Raw genomic sequence first — 13,333 nt, forward strand, 5'->3', positions numbered from 1 at the left:
CAAAGCGCAATCAAAAATTATTAGAGCACAATTTTCGTCGGAAATTGCAACAGAATGACAATAAACATGAATTGTGGATGTTTTTGTGGACGTATTGCGTTTAATGTGGGGTAATCGATGTATGGATTAGTTAAAAGCCAGTAAGTAAATAATAATATTTAACTAATTAAAAAAAAAAACAATTTTTATATGTCGTGTAATCGTATTTTGATTTTTTTTTAATTTACATTTGTTGAAACCTTCCAGAGATTTACAAATTGTATACATTTTCTGGCACAATTTACTAATAGGTCTGGGATATCAGTGCTAGTTTAACTGTGGTGAATTTTTTAAACGGAGTTTTACAAAACAAAATTGGGCGTTGTAACTATGGGTATAATCGAAAGTCGAAAAAATGCCGGTTCATATTTCTTAAACAAAGGTTAAAAACCCCATACTTTATTTCAACCATAGTCGAATTAGTGCCTGGTCTTTAGCTTAGCACTTAACTTAGCTTGAGTTTTAACTCCCCACAAGCAGGTACTAAAGTAGGTTTTAAGCAAATTAAGGTCAAATGAATTTTACAAATATCTGTGCGCCTAAAAAAATTGTTTTATTGTCAAGTTATTGAAAGAGATTTCGATATAATAAACGATTAGAGATTGTTAAGACGCTTGCTCTAATACATTTGAGTTTGCTGCAAATGCTTTTGGTCAACAAAAACAAAAAAATAACAAAAATCGATGCGAATTTTGAGCCATTTTGAACTGGCACTTTGTTATGACAAAATTTAGTGGGCTATAAAACTGCATACTTATTTTTTTAAATTCTGATTAAAAAGTTAGAAATTTTTATGAAAATTATTTAAATTTAAATTAAATTTTTTTTGTAGTATGAACTATTTCTTAAACAAATGTGACACAGCTCCTAATTTGTGTAACCAAGAATGATAGAAACAAGATTTCTCCCAAGGAGTGCGGCCGCCCATTGTACAGATACATAAATAAAAACGCTCTCAGCTGATTGTCAAAAAAATGTCCACAGCTGAGATTACCTGATTCCAAAAACGTTCTTTTATGTAACATTCTTCTTCTTTTTTAGGTGTTTAATCCCTCGTGGGACATAGGACATTATGGGTGCATAACAAATTATTGAAATTCAGAGAAAATCGTCTCAAAAGTCTAAAAAATGACGTAAAAATTCAGTTATTTCTTAATAATAGGACTATGAATAAGTTCGTGCGGTTTTACAACAGATGGCGTAACTTGATTATTATTCCATCGATCCACATTTCCAAACATTCATTGGAGAGCTACTGTCGTAAGGCACAAACGGCAGTATAAGTTTTTTATTTGAAGCGTAAACAACAATATTTTTACCACACTTGAAAATGTCGAATTTCGTGCCAAATAATGTGTTTTTGCGGGGAATTCTTCTTCATTATTTTAATATGAAGAAAAAAGCAGCCGAAAGTCATCGTATCTTGGTGGAAGTTTATAGTGAGCATGCTCTAGCTGAGCGAACGTGCCAGAAGTGGTTTGCACGCTTTAAAAGTGGTGATTTTGGCTTGGAAGACGAAGAACGCGAGGGTGCGCCGCCAAAGTTCATGGATACCGAATTGGAGGAATTGCTCGATCAAGATCCGGCTCAAACGCAAGAAGAGGTTGCAAAAACTTTGGGAGTTGATCAATCAACCATTTCCAAACGTTTAAAAGCCATGGGAATGATCCGAAAGGTAGGCCATTGGGTGCCGTATGAATTGAAGCCAAGAGACGTTGAACGCCGTTTTATGGCATGCGAACAACTGCTTCAACGGCACAAAAGAAAGGGTTTTTTGCATCGAATTGTGACTGGCGATGAAAAGTGGGTCCATTACGACAATCCAAAACGTCGGGCAACGTATGGATACCCTGGCCATGCTTCAACATCGACGTCGGCGCAGAATATTCATGGCCTGAAGGTTATGCTGTGTATCTGGTGGGACCAGCTGGGTGTTGTGTATTATGAGCTACTGAAACCGAATGAAACGATTACGGGGGATGTCTACCGACGACAATTGATGCGTTTGAGCCGAGCACTGCGAGAAAAACGGCCGCAATACGCCGATAGACACGACAAAGTTATTTTGCAACATGACAATGCTCGGCCACATGTTGCACAAGTGGTCAAAACATACTTAGAAACGCTCAAATGGGATGTCCTACCCCACCCGCCGTATAGTCCAGACCTTGCGCCATCCGATTACTATCTCTTCCGATCGATGCAACATGGCCTGGCTGACCAGCACTTCCGTAATTACGATGAAGTCAAAAAATGGATCGATTCGTGGATTGCGGCAAAACCGACCGAATTTTTCACAAAGGGAATCCGTGAATTGCCAGAAAGATGGGAAAAAGTAGTAGTAAGCGATGGACAATACTTTGAATATTAAATTTGTAACCATTTTACGTCAATAAAGTTTCAAATTTCGAAAAAAAACCGCACGAACTTATTCATAGTCCTATTAAAAAGCATTATTAAGCGAAGCGATATATTAAAAATATTTTTTATTCTTAATTTTCCAAAACAAAGAAATTGTTTTGCATATTTTCCTATTTTGTTAAATATTACCATAAAAATTCTAATTTGGCATAACAGGCCCGCCAATACGCTCAAGCTAAAATACTAAGCACTCACACCATTACACACTTGATTGCCTGTCAAACTCACTCCAAGGGTGCCTGTCAAAAAATTGGAGGATAATAGGTGACGTCACACTAGTTTAGTTGTGCCGTGTTACCAATCTTTTGCGCTTCGCAACAAATTTAGTGCTTTTTTATACCCAAAATGCGAACATTTATTAGTGAAGAAATAAACACTAAGTTTCTTTTTTTAATTTGAAGCTACAAAAACTGTAAGCTAAAACAATTGTACAATTAAAGAACAAAAAAGTGACTAAAAAAGGCCACTCTATTATTAAAAGTTTATGCTGAGAAGTACTCAGTGCTATAGAAAATTTATTGATTCTTATAAAATTTGATGTTTTGAAAGTGCAAATCTAATGTTCGGCTACTTTTGGGGATATGCAAGAATATTGGATCTTCTTCTCTCAAATATTCTTGACATTTGAGACACTTTTGTAAATTTTAAAAAGCCATTCAATTTACTGAATACGAATTAAAATCATATAGGTGGATTCCTAATAAAAAAAAGAGAACCACGTTATACTGAACAATCCCATCAACTTTTCCCATTACATCAACAGCTCAAGTGGGCTGTAAATATCTCCCGTTCGAGGTCTCATAATGGTATTAAACGGCACTTTAGTGCTACTTGGGGAGTGCCAGTCTAGTACTTCAACTATTTCACCTAACTACCTAACTACTAAAGAAATTATAAGTGTATGGAGTACCTTGCCTTGTTACATAACCTCAAATATAGCAAACAAATGTTTTTCGGGCTTTTTTTTAAGAAATTCTCATAACACAAGTTCTAAAAACAAAAATGGATTTTTGAAACTCTGTTTTTTCAATACATTGTACGAAACCGTAACACATTTATTTAACAATTTGTCACGCATACAAAGTTCTTTAAGTAACTCAATAAAAACTTGATATTTTCGTTCCTCGCGATGTGTATTTTTATCTCCAAACCTTTTTTAAATCCAAACCTAGGCGCCACTGCATTTGCGAGAGAGAAATTTGACTGCTCGTAGAAGAACAGGAAGAATAAACTTGGAAAAAAATGTAAATAAAGCGAAGAAATGTCACACACAAATAACACACGAATAATTCCCAACACCAACGATAATTGCAATCGCCGACAATGTGACCAGATCATAAAAAAGAACCAATAGAATATATTCAAATGAATTATTGCACTAATTTTTAAAAAAATTATGTTTTACTTAACTTTTCATTACAAAAATTAGTTTAAAATCATTTTACAGATGTCACTATTCTATATTATATTGGCTGTGAAAGCAGACAACTCCATGTAAACTCAATCTCCGGATAACCCAGATTATTTCATATACTGCTAAAGGTAACAAAATTACAAAGGTTAAAAATGCATTTTAAACTGGAGATTTATGGAGAAACTTTCTTTTTGTAAACTAGCAAACTAGCAAAAGTCCGACTTGCAGTGTTGTGCCGCTAAAGCAACATTTTTTGTGTATCAGAATTTATTCAATTTCAATCAGAATTATTTCAATAACCAGAGCAAAACAGAGCAAAAAATTAGGTTTTGTTTTTTTCGGGAATTTACTTCACGTATAGAGCATGGCTACATACTTAAATATGGTAGAAATTTACTATTTTTCAAATTTTGCTAAGGGGAACTTTTCTTAAATACCTTAGCTCGACCTTTTCAAAGTTACTATTTTTCGCGAATATGTTCATGTTCGCATAATTAATACATGAATACTCAACTAAACTATGAAAATAATACTTTTTTGTAAAGACTTCTTTCCCACATTACTAATTTAAGGCCGCGTTTACCATACTTCAAATTTTTTATAAACGAAAAAATAAATAAAAAATTGGAGGGGGTTAAAAATTAATATTTTCCTTTATATAGTGTATACGTTACGGTAAATTTTGAAGAGCGCTGTGTATACACAATTTTGTAATGGTCGTATAAAACATTTTTTTCCAGAAAATCATAATTTTTTCTTACATGTATGAGCGTGAAAAGTCTCACAATATTTCTAATTTCTATACACAAAAATATTGTAATCATTTCTCTCTACAACCTCAAACTAAGCAAATTCTCTTACTAAATATGATTGACACATTATTAAATATTTGTCAAATATTGAACTATTAAAAAAACCACAATTTTAAATCAAGTAATGTCCGTATCACCCTCGCTACCATTAATCTGTGTACTTAGCGCCTACGACAGCAACACATTTACAATTTCCCCCAATCAGACAACGAACAGCATCGAGCCAACACACACTACCTCTACCACAACCGTTCACATCTTATCGGTGACTACATCACCACAAATACCACCACCCGCGGTACCACTAACATGCACGTAGCAGAAAAAACAACGAGAACAGCAATAATGCCAACACCGCCTCCTTGTCGGCCGAGTGTTTTCTATAGCGGATACGTGAGTTTGCAAATAACACTACAAATTATGGTGCAATGTGCAAAAACATTTACACGCTGCCTCACAAAAACAAAAATAAAACGGAAACAAGAGCAGCAGCAGTAGCAGCAAGAGTGCCAACAGCAGCCACCACTACCACTCTAGCGAAATATAGTAGGTATGTGTGTAGCATATATAACGCAATAAGACTACCAATAAAAGCTGCATTGGCATAATAGCAGCAACAACTATGCAGAGCTCAAAATAAAGTGAAAAAAAGTAGAAGAAAAAACCAGCTGCAGCTCGAATTGAAAAAGTGTGAAAAATTGTGTGACCAACGAAGCTGTAGGAAAGAGAGTGAACAATGTGAGTGCAAGAGAGAGAGAGAGAATGAGAGAGTAAAAGTGTGTATGTGTGTATAACTTTTTGTTGGCACACAAAGATTGCAAAGCGATGCAGTTGGTGCTCCAATACGGTGTGGAGTGCCACTGTTTGCAGAGAAGAGATAGTGGGGCACATTGAGTGTAGAAAATGCAGCAATGCGCTAAAAAGCACAACAAATAACAACAATGTACATATGTAGGTACAGACAAAAAGCATAGCAAGAGCAAATAAAACAACCTCAAATCCACACTGTGGGGTAAATGTGAAGGCATAAAAAAATTCGGAAAACAATTCTTTGAAGTAGATATTGAAATTCTTCAACAGTTCAATTAAAAAGGTATAATTTTTTCACGTGAAAATCGTAAATTTCAAAAAAAAGAAAAAAAAAATCGGATGGAAAAGAGCTTTCTCCGAAAAATTAAAACATACGTCTAACAAAACCAATTTAAAAAGGATTTTAAGAGTTAACTTCATGACCAATAAGATTGTAGGTTTCTTTGGCGTTTCAAAGAAGAGCAAGGTATTAATTAAATAACCTATAAAACCATGTAAGTTACATTTAAAGGAGATTAGAGTTGTATAAGTCTAACTTAAGAAGGTCTAAAGGGGTTTCGTCTAAATTTGCTAAAGAATTCAATTCCAAGCCGAAATTTTGGCGGAGTGATGTTTTATTTGCAGATATTAAATACCACCAACACAATGAACCTAAGCAGGTTTGTCCTTTTTCATTACTCCAAAGAACTTCAACTTCACCCGCAATCCCCTTTACTCAGTGTTGCCAACTTTTGAATTTCACAAAGCACGGAAACTTCCGCAAAACAAATTCTCAGCATCTTTAGTAGAAATGCGTTCTTCTAATTTTGTTTGTTTTTACAAATTTTTGACAATATCTGGGGAATTTCCTTATCATTTCGACGTTTTGTCACGAGCTGCTAATTTTTCATAATTTCGTAATTTAGTTTTTTTCACTTCATTATTTCATTTCATTTACTTCTATGTCATGGTTCAATCAGTACGCCACACTAAAAGCACAAAATTTTTGTTAATCAAGTATACTTTTTCATAACTGTGTATTAAACAAAAGTACAAAATAAACATATAATGAATTATATAATTATATAACAGAACATTTATTTGTTAATAAAAATATAAATTTATATGTTCTGTAAAAAATTAGCCTCGATGCATTTAAAGTGTGCTTTTTAATTTCAATGTCTGTTTCGTCATAATTTTCCACTTGGGGCCATAAAATTGACTACAAGTCACATCTGGATTTGAATAAGCGCGTTTACTATCGATATTCCAATTAACTTTATCTGGTTTATTATAATGGTCCCTATAATAATTTTCTCTTTTTTAGGTGGATCAAGGCATATACTTTTTTTTTTATTTGTTTTTTAAGGCATATACTGCAAGAAGGGACAAGCGGTTGGCTTTTTAAAGTATTTATTGCGCTGAAAACGCACTCAACTGCTACATTTGAATTGTCAAATTTTCCGGCAAATATGCCTTGTTGTTGACCAAAAAGTTCCTTTCCTTTTGGAATTAAAAATGTTCCCGAAAATTTTCGGAATTAAAATTTCCTTTTACTGCATTAAATCTATTAATCCCATTTTAGATCATGCAATTTGCAGAAATTCGCAATTAACAACACTCCAGGATTTAGGAAAAAACGATTTTTTAGGTTTCACAATAGCTTAGATAAACAAAATATAAATTTCTATGGCCGACATAAAAGTGAAATTCGAATAAGACAAGAACAAAGTTCCAAAAACTAAAGAATGTCACTTATCGAACATATGACGATGTAATTTCAGCGCTCTTTGGTAGCTTTTGTGTTCCAATCATAAACTAAAAATGTTTATTACTTACGCATTGATTTTTATTGTCAAAAGTAACCGATAGCTACGACTTCGGTTAACTGAATACTATCGCACTTTTCTACTATGAAAATAAATTTTCCACAATAGTTTCTTAGAAGAGTGAATAGGAAAGTTTACTACCCAAGACCTAAGCTCCATTATCATCTCTATACATGGTTCAAATCAAAACAAGTTAGATTGATAGTTGGATTAGTTGGACAAAATAAATAGCATTAAGAGAAGTGACTGAGTAAAGCCATCATTTCTAAAGAGTATATCAAAATACACTCCGATTGCCAATTTGCGATGAAATCTGAAAGGCGATTGAATGTGGCAAGGTAGTATAGGTTACCGCCCAGAAGAGATATGCCTGGAATTTATGCCGAGAATCAGCTATTAACTCTGACCATCACATGGGAACTCATTTAACCGGGTGCTAGGATACAACCAGCTAGATTGGTATATTTCTTTTGTTTGGCATTCGTTTGAAATGAGGAAGTCGAGTGATTTTCCTTTTCCGTCATAACAACGCACCAGCTGACGTCTCAGCAATTGTGGTCGCAAAATTAATGGAAATAGGGTTTCAACGAGTTCTACATCCTATCTATTCTCCAGACTTGGCTCCGTCGGATCCCTCTGACTACTAAGTGCTCCCCAATTTGAATAAATCGCTGGCGGGAAAAAGATTTTACTCAAACGAGGAGGTGATTGCAACGAATGGCTATTTTTCGGCCTTGGACAAACCCTATTATTCAGAAAGGACCAAAAAGAATAAAAAAGTCTAAGAGGAGACAATGTCGGGAAATAAAAAAGTTTTACCCCAGATAACTAAGTAGTTTTTATTTTTGCACGGACTTTTCAAACGACCCTCGTAATGCCTTTATTGAAGTTGTGGATTTTCACTCCATTTCTTGTAACTTAAAAGAAAAAAATAGCCTCATTTTGCTCATAGAACCTCAGCATTTCGATTAAACCTTCTTTATAGTATTATTTCGTTCCTGACTTTTACTCCACAGTGTACATAAGGATATAAGTGCATTCACGTAAATATATGTACATATATGTGGTAAGTTCATACTTGTGCATAAAATCGGAAAAATTCCGGCGCTAAAAACAGCAAATGAGCGTAGCGTCAATTGCAATTAGCGCAAACAGCAAAGACAGCGGTAAAATAACAAGAGCAGGAACAGAAATTACAAAAACTCAAAATATAGGACATGAAAAAATGTGAAAAGCACGCAGGCGAGTGAAGCAAACAAATGTTGCCGTCGACCCATGGCCATTGGCGGACGTCACTATGGGATAGCAGTACATACAACGGCTTATTAAAACAACAACATGGTGCGCGCAGAGTAACACACAATCCACAGTTTTGATTGGCTGTGCATATTGAGAACGTAATGATGGTAGTAGAGCGCTCTCAAAGGTGGTGGTATTGAGTTTGGCAGTGGTGTATGTACCACTGCTGTGGTGGTGGCGGATTCGCTGGCCATACATTACGCTCAAACAATAGGGCAGCCATACAGCCATACAGCCGATAAGGCGAACCGGTCGCAAAACTCTCCACTCCAATACATCTGGAAGCGCACGCGTTGTGTACATAGACATACGCACACACTCAATAGCAATGTCTGCCGGAAAACTGGTTTGCCTGTGTGCTGCTGGCTATGCCGGCGAGGTGTCAATTTTAGTCTACAATAAACGACGAGGCGTATTAGATGTGTTGCTGGCGCGGTTTCGCAGAAAACGAGTGAATTGTGAATGAGCAACGAACATGAAAATAATTGTTGGCACAATTTTATGGAATTACAACAAAAAAATCCTAATTGAAAATTAAGAAAAAATGTGAATCAATTTGAAAACAAATTTACACTCAATAAGACCTCTCACAGTTACAATATTAGACTCGCCTTGCGATTAATCGATCGAAACGTCAGCAAATGTTAGCGTACGTCTAAGCGTGCAATAAATACGCGAATTGCGGGGTTTTGTTGTGCGTGCAATGAAAAGAAATTTGTTAAAAATTAAACAAACATTTTGTAAAGTGCCACTCAGTATTTCATGAAAATGGTAAAAATAGTTGGCGTTCAACCGACGAACGCGATCAGTGATCATCAAGCGCTTGCTCTTAGCTACAATCACCACCTTCACGGCCAGCAGCACAGCCAAAATCAAAATCACCTACAACCACAAGAAGCCGCTGATCATCCACAACAACAGCAGCAGCAGGCACCTACAGCGATTGCCACCCACACCGCCTACAGCCTCGCCGAATCCGCGCTGCAGCACTCACTGCTGTATAAAATGGCACGCACGCCCCACCTCAAGTCGAGCTTTTCCATTAATGCGATCTTACCCGAAACGATTGAGGATCACCATCAGCAGCAACCGTCGCCGCAGCAGTCACCACAACACCAATCTCAGCACCATCATCACCTCCTGCAACAACACCCAGCACTGCAACACCACTATCCGCCGCACGGGCAGCAACAACAACACTACCCACCGCCGCACGATATAGACAAATACCGCCGCATTCCGCCTACCGACTTTCACGCCTGCCACTCGCCACTCGGTTCAGAGGAACATGACGCATCTGAGGTGGAGTCTGATCTGGATGTGACGAGCATGTCGCCCCCACTGCTAACGGAGGGTAGTGAGGTGAGCGCGCATAGCTTGGAGAATGGACAGCGCAAATACCGGCGCAATGGACGTGCGCGTGGTGCTCGTGGTGCGTGTGGTCATGCGGATGAGAGTGCCGATAGTGAGGCTGAATGCGTGGATGAGGATACTGAGGCGGATGTGTGTGAGGCTGAGTTGGATGGCGCCGCCGATGAGGAGTGTGAAGAGGAGGACGTGGATTGCGATGCGGAGGGCGAAGGTGAAGGCCATGCGGATGGTGATGCGAATACAGAGAAATCAGCGGACGGCAAGGCGGTGAGCGATAAGAAGGGCAACGAGAAGCCTCCGTTTTCGTACAATGCGCTAATCATGATGGCCATTAGGCAGAGTTCGGAGAAACGCTTAACGCTGAATGGCATCTACGAATATATCATGACGAATTTTCCTTACTACCGCGACAATAAGCAGGGCTGGCAGAACTCGATACGCCACAATCTCAGCTTGAATAAGTGTTTCGTGAAGGTGCCGCGTCACTACGATGATCCGGGCAAAGGTAATTACTGGATGCTTGATCCCTCGGCAGAGGACGTTTTCATTGGCGGCTCCACTGGCAAGTTGAGACGGCGCACAACAGCCGCTTCACGCTCACGGCTCGCTGCATTCAAACGATCTCTTATCGGTCCCATGTTCCCCGGACTTGGCTATGCGCAATTCGGTCAGTTTCTGTATCCGCAACAAGCCGCAGCCACTACCTCCGCACCGAGCCTGCTCGCCAGCATGTACAGCCGCTACAATCCTTTTGCGCCAAAGAGCCCGGCTGTTGCGGCTGCCGCAGCAGCAGCTGCAAGCCTGCCAATGTCCATGCAATTCGGTGGCGCACCCACCGCCTCCGTAATGGCCAACTACAGCAGCGGCATGGAGCGCCTATTGGGCGCGGTGCCACATCAGAGCCATCCAGCTGCGGCAGTGGCGGCAACCAGTGAACTCTATCAGCGCCTACAATATCAGCAATTGTTGCAACAACACGCCACTGCGGCGGCAATCGCCGCGCATCAACGTCATCAGCAACATTTGGCTAGTGGTGCGCCCGCGCCTCCCCCTGTCGCCCATCATCCGCAACACGCGCAGCATCTGCAACACTTGGCGGTGTCCCCGCATCAACAACAATTGCAAATTGGCGCGACACACGCGCACATAGGCGCACAGCCCGCTTCACCCGGCCAACCCATTTCGCCGGCGGCACAACCGGCGCCGACGGCAACGGCATCGCCCATCCTCAAGCCCGTGACGGTGGTGGCGCGCAACGATAGCTGAGTGGCAGGTGGACGAGGCGGTGGGTGCGGCATGGCAGTAGAGGAGGCTGTATGTATATAGTTGTAATAGTATTTTTAAGTGTGTATTTCATAGCTTATAAAAACTGTATAGTGAATTAAAAATTTAAATTAAACTAAAATTGTAAATTACGCGCGGCAGAGAGGCGCAGCATTCGGTGATCTTGATTTAGGCAGTTTTCATTGTAACGGCAGGAAATCACATTGTGCAACTTTTGCAATGGCTTTGAATGTACATTTAGCAAAATAAAGCTAGTAGGTAATAAATTATAAGTAATTAACAGTGAAAAACAAAAAATATTAAAATTGTAAAAAATTAAAAAAATTAAAAATTTTAAAATTCCGGCAATGCTTTTGAATATTCATGCGATTTACGTTTGAATATGTATGTGTATGTATTAACAATAAAAAAGTTAGCTAGTAATACGAAATTTACTGAAAGAAGAAATCAGAACAATGCGAACTCGAAAAATAAAAAAAATATTTATTTATTAAAATTGTAAATGCGCGCGTCTTTTATTCGCCTATTGGAGGAAATTTCGGATAGGACTTTTTTCATAACAACATTTTATAATAGACCTTTTTTTCTTTGACGGTGTTGGCTGGTTTTTTTCCATATAGAGAATACAGGGGCATTCGTTGATTAGCTTAAATGCAAAAGACCGCCAGAAAACCGTAAAAAAACAAAAAAAAATTGTCAAAAATCAACGCGATTTTTGAGCCACGTGAAACTTGCACTTTATTACGCCAAAATTCAATCGGCCATAAAACTGCATACTCGAATTTCCGCTATATATTCTTTTTAAACAGCGTGAAATTTTTATGAAAATCTGTCGATTTATTTTTAATTCGTACCAAATTTGGAATTTGGGTTTTGAAAACGGAATGCACTTTGTTTTCATAAAAAATAAAAAATTGAAAACCAACAGGTCAATAGGTAGATTTGGCAGCAACATCGCACATAGCAAACGCGATGCCACTTAGACCACGAAATGGATGCGTTGTGAGCCACAGGGGCTGGGCTACATTTCTGCTTCCAGATTGAACCATCCTGAGTTTTGGACAAAGCGTGAAAGGTTGTTGATACCTAAAGGGTATACATAGATTATTTATGTTCATTAAGAAGTGGCATCTTAAATATCGTTTTCTGCTTCTAACTAGAGCCGGGCATGTGCAAAAAAGTTGCTAAATTGTTTCCAACAAACTGCTCATTCCTACAGCTACGACAGAAATTATGAATGTACACGCCTAATTTTCTTGCGTGATTTTCTATGAGGCAATGTCTAGTGAGGGCCCCTACTAACTAAGGTCCTAATGTGAAGTCTACTTAATTTTATAATATCCTTGGACAGGCGTAGATTTAGCCTTGGCCATGTTTGCCTAGCAATTTCACAGGTGTTAACGCTAATCCATCTTTGATTTGCAAAACTGATTAGTGCGTCCTTACTAAGAAGCTTACAAGTTGCGAGAGGTACCTCCATCAAATTATTTATTGTTTGGCATACAGGTACCTTCTCTTGCAAGTTGGTCAGCCCTATAGTTTTCGCTGGTATATCTTTGTGGCCTGGAACCCAACATAAGATTATACGATATTGTTTGGCCATCTCATTAAGAGATTGGCGACAACGTAAGACACTCCTTGATGTTGTTTGGAATGCACCCAGGACCCGTAGGGCAGCTTGGCTGTCTGATAGAATGCAGATATCTGTTGATGATATTCTGTGTATCTTTAACCATTTTAAGGCTTCATTAATAGCGTTTATTTCCGCTTAAAAAAATAGTACAGTGATCTGGTACTTTAAAGGATTCACTAATAGAAAGCTCTTTGCAATATAACCATGATCCTACACGGGTGTCCATTTTAGATCCGTCCGTGTAAATCTTAACGGGTATGTTGGGTGTTCATTAGCAAATTCCTTTCGAAGCAGATAATGGGAGGGTGATAATCACAGTCACTGGGTATATCCGTATAGGAGTTTAAGACGGTTGAATGTCCATCTGTGACAGTCTTCCACTGTGAACTCGCTTTGAGCCTTAAAGCGTAACAGACCGCTGAGTATTTGCAGAAGATATCTA

The 13,333-nt window shown here is 38.3% G+C and overlaps 1 protein-coding gene across 1 annotated transcript; it reads left to right on the top strand.

The window, feature by feature from the left end:
- Positions 1-8,970: 8,970 nt before the first annotated feature.
- On the top strand, positions 8,971-11,761 carry LOC129249054 (fork head domain transcription factor slp2). The gene has a single exon (XM_054888678.1). The coding sequence runs from the start codon at positions 9,366-9,368 to the stop codon at positions 11,238-11,240; it is 1,875 nt and encodes a 624-aa protein (XP_054744653.1). The 5' UTR covers positions 8,971-9,365; the 3' UTR covers positions 11,241-11,761.
- The last annotated feature ends 1,572 nt before the right edge of the window (positions 11,762-13,333 follow it).

The sequence above is a fragment of the Anastrepha obliqua genome, chromosome 5, assembly GCF_027943255.1.
Source record: "Anastrepha obliqua isolate idAnaObli1 chromosome 5, idAnaObli1_1.0, whole genome shotgun sequence".
Lineage (NCBI taxonomy): Eukaryota > Metazoa > Arthropoda > Insecta > Diptera > Tephritidae > Anastrepha > Anastrepha obliqua.

Coding starts and splice junctions, on each gene's coding strand:
- LOC129249054 (XM_054888678.1), top strand. CDS start 9,366: ATGAAAATGGTAAAAATAGTTGGCGTTCAACCGACGAACGCGATCAGT.